At 37.6% G+C, this 18,880-nt stretch overlaps 2 protein-coding genes across 2 annotated transcripts in view; both read left to right on the top strand.

Moving 5' to 3' along the window:
* Positions 1 to 5,064, top strand: part of MED13 (mediator complex subunit 13) — a 112,316-nt gene extending 107,252 nt beyond the window's left edge. The window contains exon 30 of the mRNA XM_029926723.1: positions 1,042 to 5,064. Within this exon, the coding sequence (XP_029782583.1) occupies positions 1,042 to 1,174 (133 nt within the window). The 3' untranslated portion in view covers positions 1,175 to 5,064. The remainder of the gene's footprint in view (positions 1 to 1,041) is intronic.
* A 7,038-nt stretch (positions 5,065 to 12,102) lies between these two features.
* INTS2 (integrator complex subunit 2) overlaps positions 12,103 to 18,880 on the top strand; it is a 57,153-nt gene continuing 50,375 nt past the window's right edge. The window contains exons 1-5 of the mRNA XM_029926999.1: positions 12,103 to 12,160; positions 13,544 to 13,850; positions 14,485 to 14,623; positions 17,629 to 17,731; positions 18,576 to 18,689. Coding sequence (XP_029782859.1) covers positions 12,142 to 12,160; positions 13,544 to 13,850; positions 14,485 to 14,623; positions 17,629 to 17,731; positions 18,576 to 18,689 — 682 coding nt within the window. The 5' untranslated portion in view covers positions 12,103 to 12,141. The remainder of the gene's footprint in view (positions 12,161 to 13,543; positions 13,851 to 14,484; positions 14,624 to 17,628; positions 17,732 to 18,575; positions 18,690 to 18,880) is intronic.

The raw sequence follows: 18,880 nt of genomic DNA, 5'->3' as shown, positions 1-18,880 counted from the left end.
CAACTTTGAAAGAGTATGATGTTGATCCTTATGTATTTTTCTCATATTTGGCAATAATTTATAGTTGTGTTCCCTTGGATTTCTAGATGAATTATATCATTCAGAATGAGTGCTTTTCTTTCTAGCATGTGTAATCTACTTTTGAGGATACTTTCTTTGGAAAATTATTCTTTAATTTTCTCAAGGACTTTCTATTCCATGCCTTCCACCATTTTTTTTTAAATAGTTTATTGTCAAATTGGTTTCCATACAACACCCAGTGCTCTTCCCCATAAGTGCCCTCCTCCATCACCTCCACATCTTTTCCCCCCTCCCCCTTCCCCTTCAACCCTCAGTTCATTTTCAGTATTCACTAGTCTCTCAAGTTTTGCATCCCTCTCTCTCCCCAACTCGCTTTCCCTCTTCCCCTCCCCCTGGTCCTCCATTAGGTTTCTCCTGTTCTCCTGTTAGACCTATAAGTGCAAATATATGGTTTCTGTCCTTCTCTACCTGACTTATTTCGCTTAGCATGATACCCTCGAGGTCCATCCACTTTCCTACCAATGGCCATATTTCATTCTTTCTCATTGCCATGTAGTACTCCATTGTGTATATATACCACATCTTCTTGATCCACTCATCAGGTGATGGACATTTAGGCTTTTCCATGTTTTGGCTATTGTTGACAGTGCTGCTATGAACATTGGGGTACATGTGCTCCTATGCCTCAGCACTTCTGTATCCCTTGGGTAAATCCTAGCAGTGCTATTGTTGGGTCATAGGGGAGTTCTATGGATAGTTTTTTGAGGAACCTCCACACTGTTTTCCAGAGCAGCTGCACCAGTTTACATTCCCACCAACAGTGTAGGAGGGTGCCCGTTTCTCCACACCCTCGCCAGCATCTATAGTCTCTTGATTTGTTCATTTTAGCCACTCTGACTGGCGTGAGGCTTCCACGATTTTTTAAGGTGGCTTTAAATCTTAGATACCATAATTGGAATCTGCTTCCAAAATCTGCAGTGTAAGTACATATGGGACTTAAACAGTTTATTTACTTTTCAGGTTTGTTTTGGAACAGTACAATGCACTCTCCTGGCTAACCTGTGACCCTGCAATCCAGGACAGACGCTCATGTCTCCCAATTCATTTTGTGGTGCTGAATCAGTTATATAACTTTATCATGAATATGCTGTGATCTTCATTGGATGGAACTGTGCAAGAAGAGAAGAAGGAAAAAAGATATTTCACTGCAAGATTAAGTTATAATTATCTTCTCAGTGAAAGTCATCTCTGATGGGGTCTAATTCTTATTACTTCAACAAATATTGTTTTGACTTGGGGGGAGGGGCTATAACCCTGCTATTTTTCATTGACTATACTGAACTCTTTAGGATGATGACTGATCATACAAAACGTATTATAACATTTTCGTAGCAAAATTAACCTTTTTTTTTTCCAGTCACAGTATTTGTGAAAAGTAATGAGCCATAGTACCCAGTCATGTTAAATGAATATTAAAAGCATGGAGAGGAAACATGAGGAACAATGAATTTCAACATATGGCTTCAGAACATCAAGATGTTCTTGTATTGGATTATAGTATCTAGTATTCAAAAATGCCTGCATCTCTTATTTATTGTAAGTTTTTAAATGTATAAATTGTCTTATATTTCTTAACCTCTTTTATAAAAATTTTCCTAGAAGGTTTATACTGCCTTCTTGCTTTAAAGCAATTGGTCTAAAATATATGTAATCGTCTTAATTAAAAAGTTGCAGTAGGGTTGCTTTTAGAGTATTATTTTTTTGTAAGGGGGTGGGTGGGACAGTAAATTTGTATTGTCTCAATGTACAGTTTAATGGGGATAGAGGGGGAATAATGTCCATACCATTGTGTGTGGAGGATTTACAGCTAAGCTGTAGTTGCAGAGTACATGTACAGTAATGAAGTTCACTGTGTTTATAAATTGAAAAGGTACCGGGTCTTACAGCATTTTATATATCACACCTTTACAGAATAACATGATGGCAATATACAAGTGATATTGTTGGGTGGTTTAACTTAGAATAAAATGAGAATTCTTCAGTTATATTTTGTACTATGGTTTAGGGCTATGACTAATATTTCAGGCCATTTCCAGTGAAAGAAACTTAGTTTTACAAGAAAAACATTTGCTACTGAATGCTTAAACTAATTTTGGTGTTTAATGTTACATGCTTAAATGTTTTTTTTTTTCAGTTTTGACAGTGGCACATCTAGGCATGGGAATATTAATTATGAAAATTATCTTCAGGATCTGCTATAAGGTTGAAATTTAGCCCAGCTCTAGGCATTTTACAAATTATTTTAAGAACAGTCATTCTGATTGTTTGACTTTTTTTGTTTTTTAAATTAAAGATTGGGAATGTGTGTGAAAGTATGTGTATGTATGGGTGTGTGTGTGCAATCAAACTGTGGTGTAAATAGATTCTCAGTGAATTCTGGTATTCAGACTCTATTCCACTAGTTAAAGAACCATTTTCTAAACTTAACCTGTTTCCTTTTGCCTTTTTTATTTATTTAATTTTCTTGGTTTGGAGATGGCAGTCCCAAACACCAGAGTCTGTACTTTTCTATAACACAGCTCAGATTAAGGCAGGGCATATGCCAAGGAGGATCTCACCTCCCTAAAGAAGGGACTTGAATTTTAGGGACTTTAATTCACCCCTTCCTTCAGTACAGCTTTTCCCCTTCTTGTTTGCACATGCCAAGATAAATGCTTTTATGCAGGCTTTATTTACCCCTTTAAAAAGTTGTTTCTACAGTGCTGCTCACAAGAGAGTCCAAGTTAGCTTCCTGCCTATGCTGCTGACTTGAATTCACAGTCACCAAGTCTACCTATCTTTCTTGGAAGCAGTCTAGCAAAATTCCGAATTTGTATGTTCACTAATTCTCCACAAGGACAAAATCAGTTGTATTTACAAAACTGTAATTTGGTGTGTTTTGTTTTGTTTTTACTGAAACTTGTTTTGTAAATACTATATGCTTAGCTTAAATATCACTTTCTTATGAACAATATAACTTCTTCAAATTGTGTATATTAAAACATTAGCAAGTCTTGCTTTTTCTATAAAGAACACACAACTGGTGACAAAGGTTTTCAATCACTTCTTCAAAATTATAATGCAATTACAAGGGTCAGCATTTTTGAAATTAAAATTTAAAGATCACATCTCTGCATTCATTTTTAAACTATGCTAGCACACTACAGATTATGTTGGCATGTTTTGTTCTAACTTTAAAAACTTGTCTGAAATTTGAGGGAAAAAAGATGCTTATTTGGAATTTCTATAAAAAGTATCCTTTTTTAAATAAATTTAGCTCAGTAGTGACTTTTAAAAATAAAAGCTATATTCTCAGTTGTTTAATATTACTAGCTTGTAGTAAACACACCTCAGTTTGAAGATAGATTTTTAAAAAATTATTCCCTGACAGTTTCTTTTATATGGAGCCATAAAGGAAGGAACCCAGTATACAATTCCTTTTTATCTGGGAACAGGAAGTAGTTCCCAAATATATAAGACTTACTGATAAGATTTTTTTCTTCCCTTCATATGTAAGTTCACACTTAAATAGAAAATTATTAAGTAGCCATTAGAAAAGGTCAAGAGACTTTCAGAAAAAAAGTTAAGCCTTTTATGCAGGATGATGGATCTGACTTACTAATGTACTGTCACAGACAAGTATGGGTAGTTTTTTTTTGTTTGTTTGTTTAAATGGTAAGCAAAATAATATATACTTTATACCAGTTGATCACCAACACCTTGACTTCTTTGTTACAGTGCTAATGTCTGTTTTTTTGTGCAGTTATCCATTACAAAGCAGGGTGGAAGTACAGTATTTTGGCGTTTAAAAAGATTAGTTATATAATGTCTGCTTCCAGCCAGTGAGAAACATCTAGCCATACTTTCTTATGCAAGCCATTCAGTTATCAGGACTGTGAATTAACACTGTATGAATAAATTTCTGTACACCCTATTGTTTGGCCAGAAGGCCACCAAGTGTACTTATATGTAATCCTTAAATTTTAAAGTAGCTGTAATTTTTAAATCTTTCTAAACTTTTCTTAAACCACTAAAATTAAGCTCTTACTACTTAGTCAACTATCCTCAGCTGTATTCGTACTCAATTGTCAGTATGGCACAGATTACTGTATTAAAATATTCTCCTTTCGTCTTCATATTTACCTTCTGAGGTAATTTTTTAACTTAATGTGTTACTACAAAGATTTGCAGATCTTTAATCAAGCACTATGTTAATACTGTAATATCAAAATACTATGTTGCATTATTTAAAATGTTCAAATTGAATACATTAAAAGGAAGTTTTTAAATGCTGTTGCATCATATAATTTGCTACTCATCCACTATGGCATCGCATACCAGTCTATTAATACATTTAATATTGCATGAGTAATGTTTTGGTCTGGGTTTCCTCTTAGGATTTTGGTTTGTCTAAATTAAAGAAAAATGTTTTTGACATACTTTTTTTTGGGGGGGTCCCTTTCCCCCTCCCCTACTCCAGTCAGCTGGGAATCTTAACCTTTTGGTTTTTCTTGGTGTTTCAATGGGCCCAGAACTGTGGTTTAAATTTTCATATATATGTTTTCTCTTTTGTGGAGTATTAATTAAAAAACTGGATTTGGGACCTAAAATACTCCTCAGGTTGATGTATTCATAAAGTTTTAAAATAGTTTTAGTTTTCAAAGCAAACTGGATTTGTGGACCTTAAGTTACTGAGTTTAAACTACGAATTGTAACGTCATTCATTACTGGACATGTCAGCATCAACTCTCTCAAAATAGCTTGGTCACTTTATGAAGGGGCGTTTTAAAGTTGTTGTTTAGCAGTGACATTTAATATGGTCCAATTGCTTTTTTTTTTTTTAATGTGACAAAAAAAAGAATAAGGAACAAACACTATTGCTGCCGAATGCCATAACACTGAGTTGTACAAATTGTGATTGAGGAAATGAAAAGGTTTATACTTTTTAAAAAAAAAAACAAAAAACAAAACTTCAAATGGAATAAATTATTCATGAAGCCTTCATTGTGGTGTCTCATTCTGTTAAAAATATTTCCATTTTAAACTTATGTAAAAAGTAGTTGTTTTTTGTCATAAGCAGAAACGGGTAACCAAAAAATTATACTTTTATTCATTTATTTAATTTATTTATTTATTATGTCTTTTATTTATTTTTGAGAGACAGTGTGAGCAGGGGAGGGTCAGAGAGAGAGGGAGACACAGAATCTGAAGCAGGCTCCAGGCTCTGAGCTGTCAGCACAGAGCCTGACACGGGGCTTGAACCCACAAACCATGAGATCATGACCTGTGCTGAAGCCGGCCGCTTAACCGACTGAGCCACCCAGGCGCCCCTAATTGTACTTTTAATATCTACATCTGAAGTATTCTATTTTAAAAAAGGTTTCAACCATATTAGTGATTAATATACAGGAAAATTGTATATGTACATACATATCCTTTTAGGCTCATCAGTTTGGTGTCCATTTTCTAGTACAAAGCTGCCTTCAGATATTTAAAGCTTAGCTCAGTCCTACTTTTTTGGTCACATGTTTTTGAAACAAAGTGTTCAGATATGAGCACTCCATTAAAAATATTTTGTATGAGCAACCATTTAAAATATTTTTGTCCAAACTTACACTGAGTAAGGACAAACTCCCAAATTGTGTCCATTTTGAAATAGTTTTTGCCAGCAAAAATCTCAAGATAATGCTTTAAAAGGAGGCATATAGGTGTATGGTTTTTTTAAATTTTTTAATTAATTTATTTTTTTATTTATTTTTGCTACAGAGAGACAGAACATGAGAGGGGGAGGGGCAGAGAGAGAAGGAGACAGAACCGAAAGCAGGCTTCAGGCTCTGAGCTAGCTGGCAGCACAGAGCCTGACGCGGGGCTCAAACCCACGAACATGAGATCTGACCTGATCCGAAGTCGGACGCTTAACCAACTGAGCCACCCAGGCACCCCTGGTGTATGATTTTGAACTTCTACCTTCTTAAGTTATTCTCTGTCTCACAGTCTATATTACCTTGATTTTTTTCCTTCATAGTCTGAAACCCTTTATGTCTGCTGCTTGCTCTAAATACCAAAAGTCTTAACATGGTCTGTCCCCTGCCTTCTCCACAAGCATCAAAATGGATTTCTTTCCAATGTTTTCCTCCTTGCCTCGTAGAGCCTTTGAGTTCTTGGAAAGCCCCATGGTTGTTTCTGTCGTTAGGCCTCCCCCCACCACCCTTTCCGCATACATCCTTGCTCAGACCAGAGCCCCTAGCAATATATTTTTTAAAAGTTTATTTATTATCCTGAGAGAGAGAGTGCACGAGTAGGGGAGGGGCGGATAGAGAGAATCCCAAACAGGCTCAGCACTGAACGTACAGAGCCAGGTGTAGGGGTTGAACTTGGGGACTATGAGGTTATGACCTGAACTGAAATCAAAAGTCCCAGTTAACTGACTGAGCCAGCTAGGTACCCCCCTTATAATAACCTTGGAGCCTTCATAGTGTTTTTCACAGGTTGTATGAATATTTGATCCTACCAAATGACCTCATGAAGGCAGAAATTGGGTCTGTTTTGCTTACTGATGCATCTAGAATCCAGCATAACATCTAGCACTTTAGTAATGCACTGAAATATTTGAATAGACTTCTTGAGATAAATATCTCAAACTGTATAGTACTTAGTTGAAGTGTGAGTTCTGAAAAAATTCAAATGAAGTTGTACAATCTAATTACTTGAGGCTATTTTCACAGTAGAAACAGTTCACTAGATTAGGATTCTCGTGCTCTTGGGTTTGCCACCTTTTAGCTGGTGACTTCAGACAAAACATTGAACTTCTTGGAGTCTCAGTATGTTCATTTGTTTATGAACTCAATAGTAACCTTTGTGAACTTCAAAGGATTATTAAAAAAAAAACTTAGAAATTTGTAAAATACAGATGTCAGCAATAATAATACCTGTTATCTCTAGAAGAGTCAAGAATGAATTAAGGCTTGCCAGAGGAGAAAAATGCTTATGACAACAGGACGTATTTATTTAAAAAATGTTTAATGTTTATTTTTGGGAGAGTGACGGGGGAGGGGCATCCATAGAAGGGATCAGAGGATCTGAAGCAGGCTCCATGCTGATAGCAGAGAGTCCACTGCAGGACTTGAACTCACAAACCATAAGATCATGACCTGAAATCTAACACTTAATTTTTATTTCCTTTCTGTCCTAACCTACCCTGACTAAAAGGAAACCACCTTGAAGAGTTTTTAAGCTCGAAAATGTAAAATAACATGCATATGATGAAATAAAATCAGATACCTAACTGATTTAAAGGATTTAAAGGTGCCGGTTCCAAAGGAATTATATCCTCAGTGGTAAAAGAACTTGTAGATATGATTTCAGAGATACTGTAGAAAACAGAAAGGGTCCTGAAGAGTGAAAATGTACAACTTGCTCAGTTTTTAAATTTTTAAAAAGATGGGGTGCCTGGGTAGCTCAGTGGTTTAAGTGTCCATTGGTTTCAGCTCAGGTCATGATCTCAGGGTTAGTGAGTTAGTGAGCCCAATTGGGCTCCGTGCTGACAGCAAGGAGCCTGCTTGGGATTCTCCCTTTCTTTCTGCCTCTGCCCCACCCATTCTGTCTCCCCCCCGCCCCCAATTATGTCCTAGAAACTACTAAAAAACTTATTTCACTTTATGAACAAGTTCATTAGAAACCAGCATAGTGCCACTAAGGCACTATTTAATAAACTATTTACTATACACTAGTCATGAGGTACAAACCTTTGACGTTTAGTTCTCAATCTACTGAGAAACATATGTGTGTATATAATTAGTTCCAGAAGCCCTCTAGAGTGATAACAACAATGTAGTGCATATACAAGAAGGAATAGCTGAAATCAACCTACATTTTATTTTGATAGCATTAATATGCTATGGAAATGCATATTCAGGTTACTTAATAAAGTTTCATGGTATTGTTACACTTAAAGCATTAATTCAACAAGCCAGTATTAAGTACCATACTGTAGTTCCTGCCTTCCACGTACTTCTTCCTGGTAGGAGAGACAAGTTTTAACAATGTAGTACAATATGTGAAGTGCTATGATGAAAGCAGGTAAAGGAAGCCTTGAGAACATTGAAGAGGGATACTTTGATAGGTGGTTTGTCAGGGAAAGATTCAAGGGAACACTGGAAATGAGACTTAAAGGATACATAGGAGGTACTACATAAAGAGAATAAAGGAATTTCAGACCGAAGGAACAGTGGAAGAGGAGGCCCATGAATAAATAGCATGAAGGATTTGGGAAATAGCAATTCCAACAGAGTGGGATAGATAATGCAGGAATCCAAACCAGAGCTAAGAAGTCAGACTATGAAAAACTCTGTCTTTTTGTCTTTTGAGTGCCGTCTTAAGGAAAATGAACTTTATCCCAAAGCAGGAAAGTGTTCCAATAGTTGGGACGATTCATAATGAATTGAACAATCATATCAAAAAAGGCTTCAATGATGGAGCTTTACCAACCTGGAGAGATGTCTCTAATGTACTATAGAATCTTGGCTAGACCCAATTCCATTCAATATTTTACCCTTAAAATTAACAAAGAGATGGTCTGCTTCACAGATAGCCAGCGTAAAAGAAGAGTCCAAAAAGGAGTTCCATCTTGAGAAAACTTGAGTTAGATGGCTCCTGAGATCCTGGTACTTCCAAAATTCTAAGTCAATTTCCAAAGAATATCGGTCTTCCTTTAAATCCTAGGTCTTCTCACTTCTTGAAACTTATTTACTTGGCAATAATCTACATAAAAGCACCTAGTGTACCTGAAACATAGTATTCTTTTTTCTTTCCTTTTGTTTCTCCTTTCTTCCCTTAGTCTTACTGAAAAATAGTTAAGTAGAAAAGGGTATCAAAGTAGGCCAGTCAGAGGAGAATGTTTACTTCACTTAGGAAGGAGTGTTCTTTTTTGACTCAAGGTATAGGAACTATACAACATGTTTCATTGAATCCAAACACCAGTAACTGGAAGACATCATTATATGTACCACTAAAAAATAAAAAAGATTACTGATCTTAAGACACTGCAACATTAGAGAGATGTTAAAATGTGAAAAAGTCACCATAGAGTTGATGAAATATATCTTTTTGTAGGACACCTCGCTGGCTCAGTGGGTAGAGCATGGGACTCTTGAACTCAGGGTGGTAAGTTTGAGCCCCATGTTGGGTAGAGATTAGTTTAAAAACTAAAGTCCTAAAAAAAAATAAACTGATCTTCTTGTGAGTAAAAATGGTAATGAGCTGAGTGCCACATTGGTCTTAAAGGGGGATTTTCTCAAACATTTTTTTTTTCTCAAACGCAAAGTGTACAGCATAATTACATAATATGCTCCTTTAATAATCAAAGGTTTTGTGTTTTATAGGCAACTAAATGTTAGGGCTAATGTGTAGCATTATTTACCTTTCTGTAAGTTCTTAATCTAATTAAGCATCTGAGCTGCAAAGTTAAAAATTGATTTTAGTATAGTTAGAGAAACCACCTCAGAAAGAGCAGATTTAAAACTCAAAAGTTCATCAGTAAATCTTCTTTCACAGAGTGCTATATGACTGTCAAAATGATTTCACTGGTAAACAATGTAGATCTGAAAGACTTTGACTTAATGGGTATGAGTGGGAGAGACTGGAGCCAAGGGTAACTTCCAGGTTTTTGGCTTGAACAATTCTGGGTAGTGGTGATATTCACTGAGATAAGAAGTGAGAGGGAAAAAAAAGAATTGGAAGACAAGGAGAAGACTTGGAAGAAGGTAAGTGTCAGCATCCATTACCATTACACTCTAGCAATCTTATTTGAGCTGGGTGTGATCTGCTGTTATCCTAGATTGAGCTGGGATCTTCATTAGTGATTACAGGATCATAAGTAGAGTTGGAAGAGATTTTTTTTAATGCTTTTTTTTAATGTTTTATTTATTTTTGATACAGAGGGAGACAGAGCATGAGAGGGGAAGGGGCAGAGAGAAGGACACAGAACCGGAAGCAGGCTCCAGGCTCTGAGCTAGCCGTCAGCACAGAGCCTGACGCGGGGCTCGAACCCATGAACCTGAGACCTGACCTGAGCCAAAGTCGGAGGCTTAACCGACTGAGCCACCCAGGTGCCCCTTTAATGCTTTTTTTTTTTTTTTTGAGAGAGAGAAGAGAGAGAATGAGCAAGAGCGCACTAGAAGGGGAAGGACAAAGAGAGAGGGAGACTCTAAAGATAGGAAGGCACAATCTAAAGCCGGCTTCAGGCTCTGAGCTGTCAGCACAGAGCTCGATGCGGGGCTCAAACACATGAACTGAGAGATCATGACCTGAGCCAAAGTCAGACACTTAAACAACTGAGCCACCCAGGCGCCCCTAGAGTTGGAAGAGATCTTAAAAATCACTTAGTTCACATCCCCTTTCTCTTTTTATTCATTCCTCAAGCCAGTCGGAATTCTCTTCATACTCCTGTGAAAAGACCATCCAAGATTAAATTGTTTGGGACTGAGGTCTCAATTTCCCCACAAATATAGAGACTGTTACTTACCTCAGATAATTAAATCAGATAAGAGATAAAATACTAGTGCCTAGCAAGTGTTCAGTAAATACCAGATTAAACATGACAATGTTGTACAAGTTGTAACCTAATAGACTGTGAAATCAACAATAGTGTGTAATGACCAGAAATTTAAAAAATTTAACGGTTTTATTTTTAAGTAATCTCTACACCCAATGTGGGACTCGAACTTAACAACCCCAAGATCAAAAATTGTATGCTCCACCAACTGAGTCATCCAGGTGCCCTGTGAACAGCAATTTAAAGAAGTGAAATAGGCCATATAATATGTAGTATGTGTTATTATTTCATAAAAGTTTTGTCCATTTAAATGTGGGTATATATAAGCATGTGTGTCCAGGGTCACAATGTGAAATGTATTACTATAGGTCAGGTGGATAAAAGTTTGAGAAACACTGAAACACACATTAATTCTTTTCTTCCTTTGTTGATTTTTAATGTTGAAAGCAGACTTTATTAGATTATCACTCTGTGAAAGCCTTGGAATCTATATAGTATGAAGCTCTATTTCTCTCTGTAAAATAGTTTTGCTTCCAGCTTGTAGCACAGTATCTAGTAAAGAGAAAGTGCCAAATGCCCATTGCTGAAATCAGGAACTAGAAATAGTATGAAAATAGAGACTAGTAGTTTTTAACCTCTTCTGGGTGCTTAGACTCCTTTTGAAAGGTTGCTGAAAGTCTTGGACTCTCTTTCCAGAAGTGTCAAGCACTCACAATTTTGCAGATTCCAGGGAATTCCTGAAACCCCATTCATCACTTTCTAAAGGTCTATGGACCTTGAGTTTTTGTTCAAATTGAAGTATACTTGGCATACAATGGTACCATGGTTTCAAGTGTACAATACAGTGATTGGACAACTCTATGTTATACTTCAGGCTTACCATAAGTGTAGCTACCATCTATTACAATACCATTGACTATAATCTCTATGTTGTAAGGGAATTAGTTACTCATTCAGCTAACTACAAGCCTGTACCTCCCACTCCCCTTCATCCATTTTGCCCATCCCCTAACCCTGGACCCGAAGGCATAGAACCCAGAAACTATGATGTTTAACTTGTGACTGTGAGGGTATGAGGTCAAGAGCGAAAGATCAGGAAAAGATTAATTTTTAAATTCGCCTAAAAATCCTAGAATTCCAGAATTTAGGTGATAGTGGGGGACATGAGCAAGGATGAAAAGAGGGGTACAGTCATTAGTGTTCCGGTCAAAGGAAAGTAGAAACAATTTTAACGTTTCTTTTATATACGTTACGTCACTCAAATGCCACAGAAATCCTGTGCTGATGAAACTGCAGCTCAGAGGAGCCTAAGGATTTAATCCTGGAGGATAAAAGCGATAGATTTTGGAAGAAGAAACCAAAAACAGCGCTTTAATTCTTCGGAGATGAAGCTAGGCTGGGCGAAGAGGAAGAGGTGGGACCGCGCACGCGCACCGGTGCCTCAGCGCGGACGGCTCTGGGTTTCCTTCGCACACAGCCTTCCTCTCAGTCCAGTACGGTGGCCGACGGGAGCCAGACGGTGGGGATGAATGAAGGTGCTGGGTGCAGGTTGAAACAGTCCTCCCCTTTCCCCTCCCTTCAGTGCGGTGTCTGCCTTTGTGCAGTGTCCCCGTCCAGCCCTATCGCACAGCCGACCCCATTGGTCCGGGCGTCTGGGTTTTTGGTGCCTGGGTCGATTCAGGACACAGCTGGGGTTGGCGAATGCGGATTTTCGCTTAGGCCGAACTCTGGACCACGCTCTCGATTTCTACCGTGTCCCGCCTCTAGGGCGCGGAATCGGTGTTGAGTCCCGGGAGGTTGGAGGGTAAATCTTGAGGTACGAAACTTCCGTTTCTCAGGCCTCAGCTCTTTTCCCGGTCCACGTCGGTCACTGGCCTTACATTTCTCTGCCGGGGGACGGGTTTGCTCTCGTTACGCTGAGGTCGAGACCCGTGAGCACACACAGGTCTTGCTTGGCGCCACTGCTCCCTCAGGCCACCCCTGTGTTAAAAGGCCAGCTCCTCTTTCTTAAAAACAAAGTAGCGTTTCTGCTCCCGACTCTGTTAACCCATGATTTGCTAGTCTGTTGGTTTGGAGGGGATGGCTTTGGCCACCTGCTCCCTGCCTTTTTTCTTTTTCTTTTTCTTCTTTCTTTCCCTGCCTTTTTTTCTTTTTCTATTTCATTTTCTTTTCTTCTTCCTTCCTTTCTCCTTTCCTTTCTTTTCTTTTTCTTCTTTCTTTCTTTTTTTTTTTTTTTTTTTTTTGGCTTCTGATTAGTGAAGACCGAGAAGTTCTCAAGTGGAACTCATCTTTCTCCCATAGCTAATTGCACCTCCACAGCAATTTTTTCTCCAAGGAACCCAGGAGTATTAGCGTAGTGTTACGGCCTCCAGAACGTTGAGTCTGGCATTGCTTCTGTCTAGTGAGGAGATTTTAGCAATGCTTTTATTGATTTGTGGAGGGTGGGAAAGAGAAGAGTAACAGTTTTTTTTACATTTGTTGGGTAGGCATAAGAAACTAGAGAGCTATGGACAGGAACACATTCTTAACTATACCACTCATTTACTTTTATTTGCATTGTGGTGCTCAGATGATTGATGCAGTGGAGAAAGTCTTGGACTGAGATGTAGTAGATGAGGGTTCAGTTTTGGATTTTGCTACTAGTAGTAATCACTGTATGTCTGTTACTTAATCTCTCTGGGCCTCCTGTTTCTTCTTGACAAACTAAGTATTAGAACAGAAGATCCCGAGGGCTTGAGGAGATATTAATGTATTCTGTTTTCTTTTTCATTTTCCAGGTGGGAGTAGAAACAGGGAGCTTTCACTTGTGCCAGAAACAGTCAACATAAAGGCCTATTAAAGACAGACCACACTTCTCAGGGTTTTTAAAAAGAGGGGCATTCATACATGTAGGAGTTATACGCCTAGTTTTGTTTGTTTTTTTACCATTAGGATCAACAGTGATAATGGCTGAGTGTACAAGCCTCCAGTTTGTCAGCCCTTTTGCTTTTGAGGCCATGCAGAAAGTGGATGTTGTTCGGTTGGCATCTTTAAGTGATCCAGAATTGAGACTTCTCCTGCCCTGCTTGGTGCGAATGGCACTTTGTGCTCCTGCTGACCAGAGCCAGAGCTGGGCTCAGGATAAAAAACTCATCCTTCGTCTTCTCTCTGGAGTGGAAGCTGTCAACTCCATTGTTGCGTTGTTGTCAGTGGACTTTCATGCCTTAGAACAGGATGCCAGCAAAGAACAGCAGCTTAGGTAATGTTGTGTTATATAATGTGTGGATTGGGATTTACTCAGATTTCCAAAAAAAGAGGGGATCAAATATTTTGTGGAGATCTTAAGACTTCTTATTGGATGCATTCCCCCAGAAAAGACTAAGAATCTAATCTTTGTAGAGCATTTACTTAGTTCTTTTCTATTTATAGTTAAAATTCTAGAATTCCACATTCTAAAACATTGTATAGAGGAGGTTGGCTACACACACTTTTGTATTCATGCTAAACTGATTAGGCCAATTGCTCTCAGTGGGAAGTAGGTAGGGTAAGTTTCCCTAAAAGTACAAGTATTCACTGGAATCACCCAGGAGGTTTTTTAAGTTTACACTGATTTCCCCAAATTCTGGGCAGTTGTTTGGTCCTTCCCTGCTCATTGTGAATCCAGTTTCCGGCCACTGTTCATGTAAGTGGGTGTAAACTATTCGCTGGGGTCTTAATATAGGTTGTGAATCCCTGAAATAGGCAAACTAAATAGTATTTCAGAAGTATTACATTCGTGAAATGTATGAAAAGAATTCAGACATTCTTTTGTAGATTATTTCAACAAAAGATAATTTTATGCTATTTTTATGCCAGTGTTCTCATAATTGTTGTATGTGCTTGTGCTTTATTAGGCATAAACTTGGAGGAGGCAGTGGAGAGAGCATCCTGGTATCACAGCTTCAGCATGGACTGACGTTAGAGTTTGAACACAGTGATTCACCTCGTCGATTGCGTCTTGTGCTTAGCGAACTGTTGGCAATTATGAACAAGGTGCATATAAATTTTTTTCTTAGAGTAAGACAGAGTGAGTAGGGAAAAGGGGAAAAGGGATGTGTGTGGGGTGGGGGAGAGAGAGAGAAAGTGAAAGACAGTGAGAGAGAGAGAGAGAGAGAGAGAGAGAGAGAGAGAGAATCTTAAGCAGGTTCCACACTTAGTGTGGAGCCCAACACTGGGCTGGATCCCATGACCTCTGGGATCATGACCTGAGCTGAAATAAAGAGTCAGATGCTCAACACACAGAGCCACCCAGGAACCCCAAGCAGCATTTATTTTAATCACACCTCAAAATATGCATGATTTGATGTCTACACATAGAAAGTAGAAACACAGGCAAGAAGCCAGGCAGGTTGTATGCTCTTCTACACATATTTCTATTTGTTTCATGTTTTCCTTTGAAAGGCTTAAAAGGATATATATCTATATCTATTTTAGTATATTTGTTTATCTGGGGGGCCAGAGAGAGAGGGAGAGAGAATCCCAAGCAGGCTCTGTGCTTTCAGCCCAGAGCCTGAGGTGCAGCTTGAGACTATGACCTGAGCCAAAGTCAAGAGTCAGATGCTTAACCAACTGAGCCACCCAGGCCCCCCCAAAAGCTTAAAAGGATGTTAAATGCTTGCCTTAAAAGCTTTCTTTCTCTATTTTCTCTCAGTATACCTATTCTGAATTTTCTATTGTAGAATTTTTTTTCTGTATGGATTCCATATAATGCCTTTTTGATATTTAGAAGGGTACATTGCTCAAGACTTGTACAAATTACCAAATTTGATAATACCTTTAGAGGATATAATTTCCCTCATAAAATATTATAAAGCATAAATGGAAAATGTATATGATTCCTTTAGACACTGAATGAGCATAAATTATCTGATATACCAGTCAATAGGGAATGTCAAAACTGAATTGGTTGTAGGATCATTGGCTAGCCTTACTCGTTCGACTGAATTGGTCCTATACACTAATTGATGCTATTCAACTTTGCATGTCAGCAAAATGATAAGATTACTTAGTTCATGGACCTTTGGGTAATTATGGTTAATTGAAACTCTGAATTTTAAATTTGTGCACGTCAGGGGTCTAACTATAAAAATAATTCAACTGGATCTTCATAGTGAGATGTCTTATATATTAAGCCCAGAGTTTCAGAGGCAAAAGTTATTTACTGTTAGAATTTCAAAGTCAGTTTATTTATAATAAAGTTTAGTTTTGGGGTGCGTAGGTGGCTTAGTTGGTTAAGCATTCGATGCTTGATTTTGGCTCGGGTCATGATTTCCCGGTCCTGAGACTCAGCCCTGTGTAAGGCTCTGCACTGACAGTGTGGAGCCTGCCCCAGATTCTCTCTATCCCTCTCTCTGGTCCTCCCCCACTTCTGTGTGCATGTACACACACACACACATACACACACACACTCTCTCTCTCTCTCAAAAAAAAAACTTAAAAAAATTTTTTTCTGGGGTTCCTGGGTGGCTCATTCAGTTAAGTGTATGACTTTGGCTCAAGTCATGATCTCATGGTTCGTGAGTTCGAGCCCCGCTTTGCGCTCTGTGCTGACAGCTCAGAGCCTGGAGCCTGTTTTGAATTCTGTGTCTCCCCCTCTCTCTGCCCCTCCCCTGCTTACACTCTGTTGCTCTTAAGAATAAACATTTAAATTAAAAAAAATTTTTTTTCCTAAAAAACAGTTTAGATTTATATATTGAGACCCCAAAGCTCTAAATTCTGTTTCCAAAGAAAATGCCGGTGGTGGTGGGTGATATGGCTAGTAAGTTTTGGATAGTTTTTAAGATAGGTTAGAAATCTTTATTTATCTTTATTTTTAAAAATTTATGTTTTTAAAGGTATTTGTCTTCTTTTTTTTTAATGTTTTAATTTATTTTTGAGAGAGAGAGAGAGAGAGAGAGAGAGACAGCATGAGCAGGGGAGGGTCAGAGAGAGAGGGAGACACAGAATCTGAAGACAGGCTCCAGGCTCTGAGCTAGCTCTCAGCACAGAGCCCAACGTGGGGCTCGAATCCACGAACCACGAGATCATGACCTGAGCTGAAGTTGGATGGTTAACCGACTGAGCCACCCAGGCGCCCCTAAAGATTTTTTTTTTTAATTCCAGTATATATGTTCGAAATCTTTTAAAAAATATTTTTCTATTATAAACAATTATTTCTTTGTACTCTTTTCTACTGTACAAATAGTCTTAATTTGTTTTTTTAAATTATTTTTTAAAATATTTATTTTTGAGAGAGTGAGATAGACAGAATGTGAGGGGGAGGGGCAGAAAGAGAGGGAGACACAGAATCCAAAACAGGCTCCAGGCTCTGACTTGTTAGCACGGAGCTTGACATGAGGCTCGAACTCATGAACCATGAGATTATGACCTGAGCTGAAGTCAGGTGCTTAACCAACTGAGCCACTCAGTTCCCCCTGAAAGTCTTAATTTCAATCAATATCTTCCCTACATCTCTTCTTAATACCTAACTTGATGGCTCTAGTGAAATAAATGACCTTTGTCTTCTGGGAGGTTTCTAGTTTCTCAGTTCAGAACTGTAGCAAATGGAAAGTGTGATGAAACTACTGTAGGATATTTTTTAAAAAGTTCGTGAGTACTTCTATTGACCTACATTTTTATTTTTTGCTTTTCCTGTAGTTCATTTGAAATTGAACATCATTATATTCATTATACTGCTTTAAGTTTACCATTTTTTGGCTTTTTATTGAGCAACAACTTTTGTGGGTGACCTTCCTAGTTCATTTGTTTGGCTTGTCTTTAATTCTAGATGTCTCCAGGTATTTCTAGAGAAATAAATTATTGAGACCCAGATTGCCATGTCTGAATAATAATTAATGTGACTAATTGTGATTACATTGGCTCAAATTTATCTAATATTGCATATTCTGCTGTAGTATATTAATGACATATTAAGAAACATGGTATGTAAGCTCAATAGATAATTATAAAAATATTGAGGGATTATCTGAAATTCTTATTTATTTATTTATTTTTTTAAGGTGTCTGAGTCCAGTGGAGAATTTTTTTTTAAGTCATCTGAGCTATTTGAGAGTCCAGTCTATTTGGAGGAAGCTGCAGATGTACTTTGTATTTTACAAGCAGGTAATGACTGATAAGATATATTACAAATACAGTTTCTTGTTAAATGATACTGTGTAACTCCATAACTTTGAATATTGTGTTATGTTACATATTTTATAAAAATATGCCTTAAAATGTGTTAAGACAAAAATGGCTAATAATAGGAAAATGATTAAGTTAATTATATTATTTCCATTGTATGACATATTATACAGTCATTAACAGGATGTATTTGAAGAAATATAATGATTTTTGAAAATGGTCACAATATGTAAGTGAAAATCAGCAAAGAGTAAAATGATAAGTAGAATATAAAAAGTAAGAAGTTAAGACAATACCTGTAGGAGGTTTAAAATGTTTCAGCTTACTAATTTTGATTGGGGTTAGAAAGGTGGACACAAAAATGCAAAGATTTTCATGCAAGTAACTCTTGACCAATATGCCCAGTGTAGCAGGGACACTGTTCTATATTGTGCTTTCCAGTACGGTGGCCACTAGTCACATGACCACATACTGGACAGATGGCCAGCGTGACTGAATTATTTTTAGTTATTTAATTTTAATTAATTTAAACTTATTTATTCATTTACTTTTGTAAAAGATTTTATTTTCAAGGACTCTCTACACTCATCGTGAGCCTCTCATTTACAACCCTGAGATCAAGAGTCATGTGCTCTATGGACTGCACCAGCCCGGTGCCTCAGTTAATTTAAATTTAAATAGCCACATGTGGCTGGACAGTTCATTCTAAACTATGGAAAGAAAGTACCCTAATTTATTGCTTTTTCCTCCCCTAAATTTATGGTTCTTAAATCATGTCTGTGAAATATCACTCTATAGTAACACTGATCTTGTTTTCTTGTAGAGCTCCCTTCCCTGCTTCCTATAGTGGATGTAGCTGAGGCCTTGCTGCATGTTAGAAATGGTGCTTGGTTCTTGTGTCTGTTGGTGGCCAATGTCCCGGATAGTTTTAATGAAGGTAAACTACAATTTAAAATAGGGTATTGAAGAGATTTGCTGGTACAGGTTCAAGACCTATTTTTTGAGCTAAGAAGAAATATTTATGGGCTTTCTTTTGAGATTTTTATCTTTGGAAAGTTTATTAGTGAGTATTCATTGTAGAAGTATTGAATTTAGAAGATTTCACAATTGTTTTGAGATTATAAATTT

Source organism: Suricata suricatta, chromosome 17, assembly GCF_006229205.1.
Source record: "Suricata suricatta isolate VVHF042 chromosome 17, meerkat_22Aug2017_6uvM2_HiC, whole genome shotgun sequence".
NCBI classification, from domain to species: domain Eukaryota; kingdom Metazoa; phylum Chordata; class Mammalia; order Carnivora; family Herpestidae; genus Suricata; species Suricata suricatta.
Note: the sequence above shows the minus strand (reverse complement) of the source record. Positions and strands in the feature narration are given on the sequence as shown.